The 12,537-nt window shown below is 38.5% G+C and overlaps 1 protein-coding gene across 1 annotated transcript; it reads right to left on the reverse strand.

Annotated features, from left to right (window-relative positions):
• Positions 1–11,855: 11,855 nt before the first annotated feature.
• LOC113244315 (40S ribosomal protein S21-like) lies at positions 11,856–12,206 on the reverse strand. The gene has a single exon (XM_044378586.2). It carries the CDS (start codon positions 12,204–12,206, stop codon positions 11,856–11,858), a length of 351 nt encoding a protein of 116 aa, XP_044234521.2.
• Between the last annotated feature and the right edge of the window lie 331 nt (positions 12,207–12,537).

Below are 12,537 nucleotides of genomic sequence, written 5' to 3' on the forward strand. Positions count from 1 at the left end.
TGGGCTAGCCCGTCCCCCACCCCTTGCCTCTAAAACCTTCAGTTTGTTTTCCTGAGTCCATAGTCTCTCGTGGTTCATTTCAACCTCTGTTTACCCGCCCCCCCTCATTTTTCTCTTCCTTCTCCTAACGATCTCCCTGCTATTCTTTAAGTTCCACAAATGAGTGGAAACATATGATAATTGTCTTTCTCTGCTTGACTTATTTCACTTAGCATAATCATCTCCAGTCCCATCCATGTTTATGCAAATGTTGGGTGACCATTATTTCTGATGGCTGAGTAATATTCCATTGTATATATGGACCACATCTTCTTTATCCATTCGCCTGTTGATGGGCATCTCAGCTCCTTCCACAGTTTGGCTATTGTGGACAAGGCTAGTATGAACTTTGGGGAGCATATGGCCCTTCTCTTCACTACGTCTGTATCTTTGGCGTAAATACCCAGTAGTGCAATTGCTGGGTCATAGGGTAGCTCTATTTTTAACTTTTTGAGGAACCTCCACACTGTTTTCCAAAGTAGCTGTACCAACTTGCTTTCCCACCAACAGTATAAGAGGTACCCCTTTCTCCACATCTTCTCCAACATTTGTTGTTCCTTGCCTTGTCAATTTTTGCCATTCTAACTGGTGTAAGGAGCTATCTCAATGTGGTTTTGATTTGAATTTCCCTGATGGCCAATGATGTTGAACATTTTATCATGTGCCTGTTAGCCTTTGTATGTCTTCATTGGAAAAGTGTCTGTTCATATATTCTGCCAATTTTTGATGTGATTATTTGTTTCTTGGGTATTGAGTTTGAGAAGTTCTTTATAGATCTTGGATACCAGCCTTCTAACTGTAGTGTCATTTGCAAATATCTTCTCCCATTCTGTGGGTTGCCTCTTAGTTTTGATGACTGTTTTCTTTGTTGTGCAGAAGCTTTTTATCTTAATGAAGTCCCACAAGTTCATTTTTTCATTTGTTTCCCTTGCCTTTGGAGATGTGTCATGAAAAATGTTGCTGTGACTGATGTCAAAGAGGTTACAGCCTATGTTCTCCTCTAGGATTTTGATGGATTCCTGTCTCACATCGAGGTCTTTCATCCATTTGGAGTTTATCTTTGTGTATGGTGCAAGAGAGTGGTCAGGTTTCATTCTTCAGTATATGACTGTCCAATTTCCCAGCACCATTTATTGAAGAGACTGTCTTTTTTCCACTGGATGTTTTTTCCTGCTTTGTCAAAGATTAGTTGACCATAGAGTTGAGGGTCCATTTCTGGAGTCTATTCTGTACCATTGGTCTATGTGTCTGTTTTTGTGCCAGTACCATGCTGTCTTTGTGATCATGGCTTTGTAGTATAGCTCGAAGTCAGGCAACATGATGCCACCAGCTTTGTTTATCTTTTTCAACATTTCCTTGGTGATTCGGGGCCTTTTCTGGTTCCACACATATTTTAGGATTGTTTGTTCCAGCACTTTGAAAAATGTCATTGGTATTTTGATCGGGATGGTGTTGAAAGTGTAGATTGCTCTGGGTAACATTGACATTTTAATTATGTTTATTCTTCTGATCCATGAGCATGGAATGTTTTTCCATCTTTTTGTGTCTTCTTCAATTTCTTTCATCAGTGTTCTATAGTTTCTACATTGTAGACCCTTTACCTCTCTGGTTAAGTTTATTCCGAGATATCTTATGGTTTTTAGTGCTATTATAAATGGAATGGATTCCCTAATTTCTCTTCTTTCAGTCTCATTGTTACTGTTTAGAAATCCAACTGATTTCTGAGCATTGATTGGTATCCTGTCACATTACTGAACTTTAGTATGAGTTCTAGTAATTGGGGGGTGGTGTCTGTTATGTTTTCCATATAAAGCATCATGTCATCTGCGAAGAAAGAGAGTTTGACTTCTTTGCCAATTTGAATAAATTTTATTCTTTTTTGTTGTCTGATTGCTGTTGGTAGGACTTCTAGTACTATTTTAAACAATAATGGTGAGATGCGCATCCTTGTCATGTTCCTGATCTTAAGGGAAAGGCTCTCAGCTTTTCCCCATTTAGAATGATATTCGCTGTGAGCTTTTCATAGATGGTTTTTATGAAATTGAGGAATGTACCCTCTATCCCTACACTCTGAAGGGTTTTAGGAAAGGATGCTGTATTTTGTCAAATGCTTTTTCTGCATCATTTGAGAGGTTCATATGGTTCTTGACTCTTTTCTTGTTGATATGATCTATCACACTGATCGATTTGTGAATGTTGAACCACCCTTGCATCCCAGGGATGAATCCCATTTGGTCTTGATGGATCATCCTTTTAATGTACTGTTTGATCCTATTAGCTAGGATCTTTTGAGAATTTTGGCATTCATATTCATCAGGGAAATCGGTGTGTAATTCTCCTTTTTGATGGGGTCTTTGCCTGGTTTGGGCATCAAGCTAATACTGGCCTCTTAGAATGAGTTTGGTAGTTTTCCTTCTCTTTCTATTCTTTGAAACAGCTTCAATAAAATAAGCATATTTTTTCTTTGAATGTTTGGTAGAATTTCCCAGGGAATCCATCAGGCCCTGGACTCTTGTTTTTTGGGGGGTTTTTGATCACTACTTTAATCTCTTCACTGTTAATTGGTCTATTGAGACAATCAATTTCTTCCTGTTTCCATCTTGGTAGTTTATGGGTTTCCAGGAAGGAATCCATTTCTTTGAGGTTAATTTATTGTCACATAGTTGTTGATAATAGCTTCTAATGATTGTTTTGATTTCCTTGGTGTCAGTTGTGATCTCTCCCTTTTCACTCAATTTTATTAATTTGGGTCCTTTCTCTATTCTTTTGAATAAGTTTGGCCAGGGGCTTATTGATTTTATTAATTCTATCAAAGAACCGTCTTCTAGTTTTGTTGATCCACTCTACTGTATTTCTGGTTTCTAATTCATTGATCTCAGCTCTAATCTTAATCAATTTTTCTTTTTGTGTGTGGATTAGACCTGTTATTTTGTTCCATCTCCAGCTGTTTTAGGTGTGAGTATAAGGACTGCATTTTATATTCTTCTATTCTTTTGAGTGAGGCTTGGAGAGCTATGTAATTCCCCCCTGAGGACCTCCTTTGCAGTGTCCCATAGGTTTGGGACCAATGTGTTTTCATTCTCATTGGTTTCCATAAATTGTTTAACTTCTTCTTTAATTTCCTGGTTTACTCAATCATTCTTAAGCAGGATGGTTCTTAGTTTCCAAGTGTTTGAGTTTCTTCCAAATTTTTTCTTGTGGTTGAGTTCCAGTTTCAAAGCATTGTGGTCTGAGAATATGCAGGGAATAATCTCAGTCTTTTGGTATTGGTTGAGCCCTGTTTTGTGACCCAGTATATGGTCTATTCTGGAGAAAGTTCCATGTGCATTCAAAAAGAATGAGTATTCTGTTGTTCTGGGGTGGAGTGTTCTGTATATATCTATGAGGTCCATCTGGTCCAGTGTGTCATTCAAAGCTCTTGTTTCTTTGTCGATTTTCTGCTTAGATGATCTGTTTCTTGTTGAGAGTGGAGTGTTGAGGTCCCCTACTATTAACGTATTATTATCTATATGTCTCTTTATTCTGGTTAAGAGTTAGCTTATATAGTTGGCTGGTCACATGTTGGGGGCATAGATATTTATAATTGTTAGATCCTCTTGTTGGGTACACTCTTTATGAATAATATAGTGTCCTTCTGTATCTCTAACTACAGTCTGTAGTTCAAAATCTAATCTGTCTGATATGAGACTTGCTACCCCAGTTTTCTTTTGAGGTCCATTGGCATGAAGAATTGTTCTCCATCCCTTCACTTCAGTCTGAATGTACCTTTAGGTTCAAAATGAGTCTCTTGTAGACAGCATATGGAGGGGTCATGTCTTTTTATCCAATCTGCAATCCTGTGGTATTTTATGGGAGCATTTAGGCCATTCACATTGAGAGCAATTATTGAGAGTTATGATTTTAATGTTGTCATGTTGCCTGTGAAGTCTTTGTTTCTATAGATTGTCTCTGTTAATTTCTGTTCTCTGTCACTCTTGGAGTCTTTTGACTTTTAAAGAACCCCCCTTAATATTTCTTGTAGGGATGACTTGGTAGTCACATATTCTTTCAGTTTCTGTTGGTCTTGGAAGTTTCTTGTCTCTCCATCCATTCTGAACGTCAGCCTTGCTGGATAAAGTATCCTTGGCTCCGTGTTCTTCTCACTTAGTTCTCTGAATATGTCTTGCCAGCCATTTCTGGTGTGCCAGGTCTCTGTAGATAGATCTGACATTATTCTGATGTTCCTCCCTCTGTATGTAAGGAATCTCATCCCCCTCACTCCTTTCAAGATTGTTTCTTTGGATCTAAGATTTGTCGTGGTGTTGGTCTGTTCTCACTGATTTTGGGAGGGGTACTCTCTGCCTCTTGGACACAAATCCTTCTTTGCTTCACCAGATTAAGGAAGTTTTCAGCTACAATTTGTTCAAATATCTCTTTTAGAGCTCTCTCTTTCTCCACTCCCTCAGGGATGCCAATAATTCTGACATTGAAACGTTTCATTGAATCAGTAATCTCCCGTACCTTTTTTTCATGAAAATGGAGTTTCCTTTCCCATGTTCCTTCTCTTTTATTCTTTTCTATCATCTCATCCTCTAACTCACTAATTCATTCTTCTGCCTCATTTACCCTGGCAGTCAGAGCATCCAGTTTAGACTGCATTTGATTCATAGAATTCTAAATTTCTCCTAGATTTGTTCTCATTTCAGCCCTTAGAGATTCTATATTTTTGTTAATATTTTTCTCAATTCTGTACATCATCTTGGCAATTGTTATTCTGAAATCAATTACTGACAAGTTGGTTATATCCATATCCATTTTTGTGTGGCAGAGGCCACAGTCTCTGTTTCTTTTCTTTGTTGGGGTTCCTCCTTTTGTCATTCTGATGAGGTTAGGTTGCAATAATGTACAAAGCCCATATTATTGACCAGGACTGAAGCAAGATGCACCTGTTTTATAGGGACCTTAGGGATGTAGGCTTCTTGTTCTTTCAGCCTGCCTTCTGGGGGAGGGGTCTGCTGTGCCTATACTCCAGCAACCCTGTTTGGGCAGGATTGCCCTGCCCCTTGTCGGGGGAAGGGGGGGAGCGGTGGGAAAAGGCACAGTGAGAACCGGTTTTTCTGGGCTTTTGTTCTCTGGTGGCTTTCCTTGGCAGCTTTCTGTGACTCTTCAGAGGGTCAGAGCAGCAGTGACCGTATCCAAACCTGTGTCTCAGAACAGAGAGATTTCAGTCGGTTCTTCACTGAGCTTTCCAGGCCACACTGACTCCATTTCTGTTGGTCCTGTTAAAAACCTGCAGCGTCCCGGGTTGTGCACCCCACATCCACTCTCCCAGTCCTCCTTCCCATGGCCAGCACGTCTCTGCCCTTTGAGCTTCTAAAGCTGCCAGCCACCCCTGGTATGCACATGAGCTCCCGAGCTGCAGGTTTCAGTCTGGTTTCCCCGCTGCTACCAGTCTGCTTGTGTGGCCACTCCCTAGTGTGGGAGGCTTCTGCTGTCCCTGTGCATGAGCAAGGTGGCTCCCTCCCCCTTCCGTTTATTTCTGATATCTGTGGGCAGACTCAGGCTCCATGCTTCATACCTCAAGACCAAGTGCTGGAGATGTTCTGTTTGTAGAGATCCAGGTGTATCTTCTTACGTCTCAGGCTGGTTTCATGGGTGTTCAGGATGGTCTGGTAGATATCCAGCTCAATTCAGGGGACCATTTGAAATAGGGTCCCTTACTCCTCTGCCATCTTTCCCCCTCAAGCCCTAGATCTTTAATCAATTTGAGTTTATTTTTTGTATGTTGTGTCAGAAACTGGTCCATTTCCATTCTTTTGCATGTAGGTGTCCAGTTCCATTTGTTGAAGAGACTGTCCATTCCCAATGTTATATTTTTCTCCCTTTGTCTTAAATCAATTGACCATATAAATGTGGGTTTATTTCATGACTCTATTCTGTCCCTTTGATGTATGTTTCTTTTTTTGGTACCACTTCTGTACTGCTTTGATTACAGCAGCTTTGTTGTATACCTTGAAATCTGAGATTGTAATACCTCCAGTTTTGTTATTTTGCAAAATTGGTTTGGGTACCCTGTGTCTTTTGTGGTTCCATACAAATTTTACAATAACTCATTCTAGTCCTTTGAAAAATACTATTGATATTTTAATAGGGATTTCAGTGAATATGTTGATCACTTTGGGTAGTATGGACATTTTAACACTATTCTTCTAATCCATGAGCATGCAATGTCTTTCCGTTTGTGTCATCTACAATTCCTATCTTCTAAAATTTTTTATTCAAATTCTAGTTAGTTAACATATACAGTAATATTGGTTTCAGGAGTAGAATTTAGTGATTCATCTCTTACATATAACACCTAGTGTTCACCACAACAAATGCCCTCTTTAATACCCATCACCCATTTAGCCCATCTCCCACCCACCCTCCCTCCATCAGCACATAGTTTGCTCTCTATAGAAATGAGCAGAAGACATGAACAAACATTTTTCTCCAAAGAAGATATATAAATGGCTAGCAACAACACTGGGAAGTACAAATCAAAACCACAATGATATACCACCTCACACCAGTCAGAACGGCTAAAATTAACAAGCCAGGAAACTACAGATATCGTTGAGGATATGGAGAAAGGGGAATCCTATTACACTGTTGGTAGGAAATTCAAACTGGCGCAGCCTCTCTGCAAAACAGAATGGAGGTTCCTCAAAAAGTTAAGAATGGAACTACCGTATGGCCCAGCAATTGCACTATTAGGTATTTATCCAAAGGTTAAAAACATAGTGATTTGAGGGAGCACATGAATCCCAAAGTTTATAGCAGCAATGTCCACAATAGTCAAAATATGGAAAGAGGCCAGATGTCCATGGTGAGATGAGTGGATAAAGAAGAGAGTCAGTCAGAGAAAGACAAATGCCATATGATTTCACTGATACATAGAATTTAAGAAAAAATTGATGAACATAGGGAAAGGGAAGGAAAAATAAGATAAAAACGGAGAGGGTGGCAAATCATAAGAGACTCTTAACTATAGGAAACAAACAGGGTTACTGGAAGGGAGGTGGGTAGGGGATGGGGTAACTGGGTGATGGGCATTAAGGAGTGCACTTGATGTAATGAGCACTGGGTGTTAAATGCAACTAATGAATCATTAAATTCTACCCCTGAAACTAATAGTACACTATATGATAGCTAAATTGAATTTAAATTAAAAAAAATTAAAAATGTGTAGATTGTTTGGGGTAGTACAGACATTTTAACAACATTTGTTCTTTCAATCAAGGGGGTTGGATTGTTTTTCCATTTCCGTATGACATCTTCAATTTCTTTCATCAGTCTTCTGTGGTTGTCAGAGTGCAGATATTTTACCTCTTTGGTAAGGTGCATTTTGAGGTATCTTATGTATTTAGTGCAATTGTAAATGGTATTAACTCCTTGATTTCTCCTTCTGATGCTTCATTATTGGTGTATATAAATACACAAGATTTGGGGGCACCTGGGTGACTCAGTTAAGCAGCTGACTCTTGATTTTGGCTCAGATCATGATCTCAGGGTCTTGGGATTGAGTCCCGTGTTGGGCTCTGCCCTCAGCTGATCGTCTGCTTGAGATTCTCTCTTTCCCTCTAACCCACCTCTCCCCTTCGCTCTCCCTCTTTCATAAATAAATAAATAAATAAAATCTTAAAACAAAACAAACAAGCAAACAACAGCACCCAACAACCAAATACTGTCCTCCCCTCCATTCTCTCTCATTGTTGGGCTGGTTCAGATGCTTCTCCAAGCCAGCATTGAAGAACACCGTTGCTATGTAGCATCTACCAGTCTAAGGAAATTCCTGGGGATGTAGCCAGTAATCTGGCTGTGCCCCTGACAAAACACAGCATCAAGTCTCCACACGCTTTGCCTTTCCCTCCATTTCTACACCAGAATTAGCAGGCATTCTTCTCTCAGAATTAATCATCCACTGCACCCACAACATTGCCTAGGAATGACTTTCCTATACAGACTCATTTGCTTTAAAATCATAGAATCTAGCTAATTTATATAAATTTGAGCAAATAATAAGGGGAATATGTGTCTCTTAAAGAATTAGTTTGTAGTAATTTACAAAACCCCTTTCTCCCCACAATCCGGAGGTACACTAGGATGTCCTAACAGGATGAGATGAGTCTCAACAGTGCACTGGACAGTGAGGTGCATGAAAGCAAGGACTGTGCTAAATTTGCTGGGGACTTCAATAGTAAGCTCTAGGTAAATATGAATAAAGCTCTATAATAAATAAATACATGAACAAATTATACCTAAACCCTCCAGGTTTGTAAAGCATGGAAACATTAGAAGATCAGAATTATGTATCTTAACATATGAAGACATGGTACAGTGATTTACAGTACAGGCCCTAAAGTGAGAAATATTTGAATGACTTACTACTAAGTCACCTAGACTAGTAAACTTAGGTAAGCCACTGAAACTTCCTGACCCTTAGTTTTTTATGTACGATAAGAATAACAGTAGTATATATGTGATAGAGATGTTGTGTTAAATAATATATGTAAAAATTTTGGCATCATTCCTGATAGAAGAAAGCACACAGTAACTGTTAGCAGCATTATTAATATAATCATTATTACTATTGTTCTGGTGTCAACATCTGATCTAGTATGCAAATGGCACAGTTATGAAAATCCTTTAAAAACTGTTAAGATAAGATAAAATTTGCCATTATTTTTCAATTTTATAAAAATTATCATTCATTAAAACTGATCGAGGTCAGCATTCATTTATTTGTACAGATGCATCCATTCACTTCTGTGATGGACAAAAGAGGTATACACATATTCATATTCACATAGTTTCTCTTCTGCTGTTTGCCCTGTTCATCCTCCACAGTCCCATGGGCTTGGTCATAAATGCTTTTGGAAGACCAAGAGAATGCATTTCTGTGCTATGCCTTCCTTGGGAAAAAAATGGATTATTCATGAAATATTAACACCAAAAGGATTCAGCAAAGAAGTGCTTATATAGGTTTCATTGATTTGAAATGACCTCACAGCTATGTCTGCATGGGCCACAGAAAGTGTTATAGTTCGAGCAAGAAGAAATTCTTTAGCTCCTTTTCATCTAGCCTTTATTTTTCTTTTCAAACAAAACTGCAGTTTGACTATAGCCTTGGTCTTTGTAACATATGAATCACTGGGTAAAATTTCTAAACTTTAGGGATATTAGGGGGATATCAGGGTGAATGTTTATTCTTCAATAATTTGGCTTCCCTGAGGAGGAATTAAAACTCTAGGCCTCTTGCTCCACCCCTAACCCCTCAACAATGAGACACAGTGAGTTACCTGTTGGGTAGGTTATAGTCGTTGGTCTAGAATTATACTAGTTGGCCAATAATCTAAATCTGTAAGAATTCCCTTCCTTCTTCACATCAGACCTGTGTAAAGCAGCAACTCTACATAAGTGGTATACTCTCAGAATCAAATTTACCCACAGGTGGGCAATTTCAAGATTCCAAGATGGGGTATGGTGCCACTGCCTCAAATATAACTTAATAATAAATGTGATGTTATGCTCTCTATCTTCAGGCCATTATGTTCATTGTTCAATTGGTTCTGAGTGTGGGTGAATACTACATATGTCTTTTTTTTTTTTTTTTTTTTTAGCTAGACATCTGGAACCTTGTTTCTGCAATGAGATCCAATCTGATTCCTTCTCCATGTATGAGTCTAGGGTGGGGCAGAGTATGGAAGACTCACGTAGCAGCCTAGTATGATAAAAAGCATAAGCTTTAGAGTAAGACAACAGTAAATATGAATCCTGCTTTGCTACTTTCTACCTTTGTGACTTGGGACATGTTAACCAATCTGGGCGTCAGTTTGCTCATTTGTAAAAATGAGGACAATAATAATAACAAAGTTTTTGTAAAACTAGATGCGCTTATGAATATTTGTTACATGGTAAACTCTCAATAAATGCTGCTTTTCTAGGAACATTATTATTTTTTATCACCATCAAAATCATTATTTTATAGGAAGCCTTCTGTAAATTCTCATGTTCCCCTCCATGACTAAGGAACATGCCTGATGCTTTGTGCAAACCTAGTTATATAGCTCAGCTCTCAAAAGTAGAAATCAGTGCCTGTACCCAATATGATGCCCTTACTTCAAAAAGATTTCTGTGCTCTTTTAGGAACAGGAAAATAAAGATGCTATGGCCCCACATGATTTCAGAAGTAATTTTTTGATAGATTAAAAATTAAGGATAGAGATAAAAAAAAAAGATGTTATCTGTGTCTTCCCAAGGACAACTCTGCCTGACTCTAGAGGCTACACTCTTAAATTCTATATTGCCTCTTCCTGGCATCTTCCTAGAAAGAACAACTTCTGGTTTAAAAAAACATATATATATGTAGGAAAGATTTTCTAGGTTCAAAACATGGTAAGACCTCACCGCCCCAAACAGTACCTGTTTAAAAGCCTCAGTCTAATATAATACCACATATCTTAAAAGTTATCCAAACAAAACAAAACTGTGTTTATGATCAAAGGCATAGCCTTTAAAATGCTCTCAATAAATGGACAAAGGAAAGAAGTTCTGGAGACCCAACTATTTCAACTAGTATATTACAATTGGTCAATTCACTATGCAGTGTGAAAGGAGTTTTCTGTTGACTGGTGATTTATATAAAAAATCAACCAAAGATATATCATGCAAAAATAAATAAAGAAAATATTAAATAAGTAAGGAAGAAAAAAGAAAAGGATATATCAGCAGTGACTTGAAGAAGTTGGGAGACAGGAGTAGCAAAAGGCAGCGTATATTAAGAAGAAGATAGTTAACAATGAAGAGACAAAAGACAAACCTGCTTGCTAGTGTAGTTAAGGGTGGGATAATGATTGAGAGTCTATTGACTACATTAATATCATAGTAGGTATGAGAAGCTAGTAAATGCATAATAGGGCCTCAATAAAGTGCCTCTGAAGACCAGATATCTCTATGGACACAAGGTGACCTATATTAGAATAAGCAATAAATCTCAACTGATAACATGTGCACAAGCAACACAGCAGAAATGGGTGCAGTGTGAAAATCATCAAACTATCTCCCTTCAAGGAGAGAAAGGAGCAGAAATGGAAAATGGAAAAGGAAAAGCAACCAAGAACTAAAAGAAAAAAAAAGGATTACAGATCTAAATGATATTTATAGGGATAGGTAACATATATTGATTGTTTCCTAGGTGTCAGATACACAATTAAATGTTTTATTGCACTATACTATTTAATGCAGCAACCCTGAAAGTGAAGTACTACTATTACATCCATTTTACGGATGAAGAAGCTGAATAGTAAAAAAGTTAAGTAACTTAGACTTAGCTCTATCTGATGTCAGAGTTTACAATCTTAAACGTTATGTTGTCCCTTCTCCGTGTCTTCCCCCAAAAAACTAGTGCTTGATTTTTAAAATAGATTTCCAATCATTAAAACTCTGGATAATCAAATTAGAAGACCCAGGCCATGTCCTGTGTGAATGGTTTTTAAAGTCCTCTTATCTTTGTCCCAGTGCTCACTGAGTAGGTGAAAGATTTTTATTAGGCAATATATTTGACCTAATTGTGTGACTTTTCAGAAGGATGGCTTTGGCATTTCAAAGTGAGATGGAGCATTAGACAGCTACATATAGTTGGTATTAAAAAAAAAAAGACAGCAATTTATGATGCTGGAAGAGAATGCAATTTTTTTCCAGGAAAAAAAAATATATCCCGAAAGTTACCTGGACATATTATATATTTGTAATACTAATACTGAACCCCTTTTTTTGGGGGGGGGGTTGCTATTTATTTAGGACAAATATTCCACATCCATGATCCTCTCCAGCCAGAAGTTCTTTGAAATGATGATGTTGGCCTTGGCCAGGTGGAGGATGGAGTCATCTGACTCATGCAACCTACAAATGACTCCACAGATAGTGTAAATTTTAAACTGGCCATTAAACCTACCTGTCACCTTGTCAACTTCAGCCATGTTCATCTGGATAGACACATGGCCATTGGAGCCCATGATGAAGCTGCTGGTGGAGCATCTCCACAGCATGTACAGGTCCACAAACTCCCCGGCATCTTTCTGCACGTGGAGGGTGCACCTGCTGCCACTGTCACAAGTGGGAGCACAGAAAAGGAAAACTGAACACATTTGGCAATAATTGATAACCTTGATTTTTTTAAAGTGCCTGTCAAAAAATTATTCCCACACACATCAACAATCCTCTCTAAACACAGACACACCTGGGTGGCTCAGTTGTTTAAAGGTCTGCCTTCAGTTCATGTCATGATTCCACAGTCCCGGTATGGAGCCCCAGACCTGTGCCCTCCTGGGCAGAGAGCCTGTTTCTTCCTCTGCCCCTCACCACGCTCGTGCCTCTCTCTCAAGCACTCTCTTCCTTTTTCTCTAAAATACATAAATAAAGTCTTTAAGTAAGTAAATAAATACACAGAGACACACATGTGCATGCACATATAGAGTA

The sequence above is a fragment of the Ursus arctos genome, chromosome X, assembly GCF_023065955.2.
Source record: "Ursus arctos isolate Adak ecotype North America chromosome X, UrsArc2.0, whole genome shotgun sequence".
Taxonomy (NCBI): Eukaryota; Metazoa; Chordata; class Mammalia; order Carnivora; family Ursidae; genus Ursus; species Ursus arctos.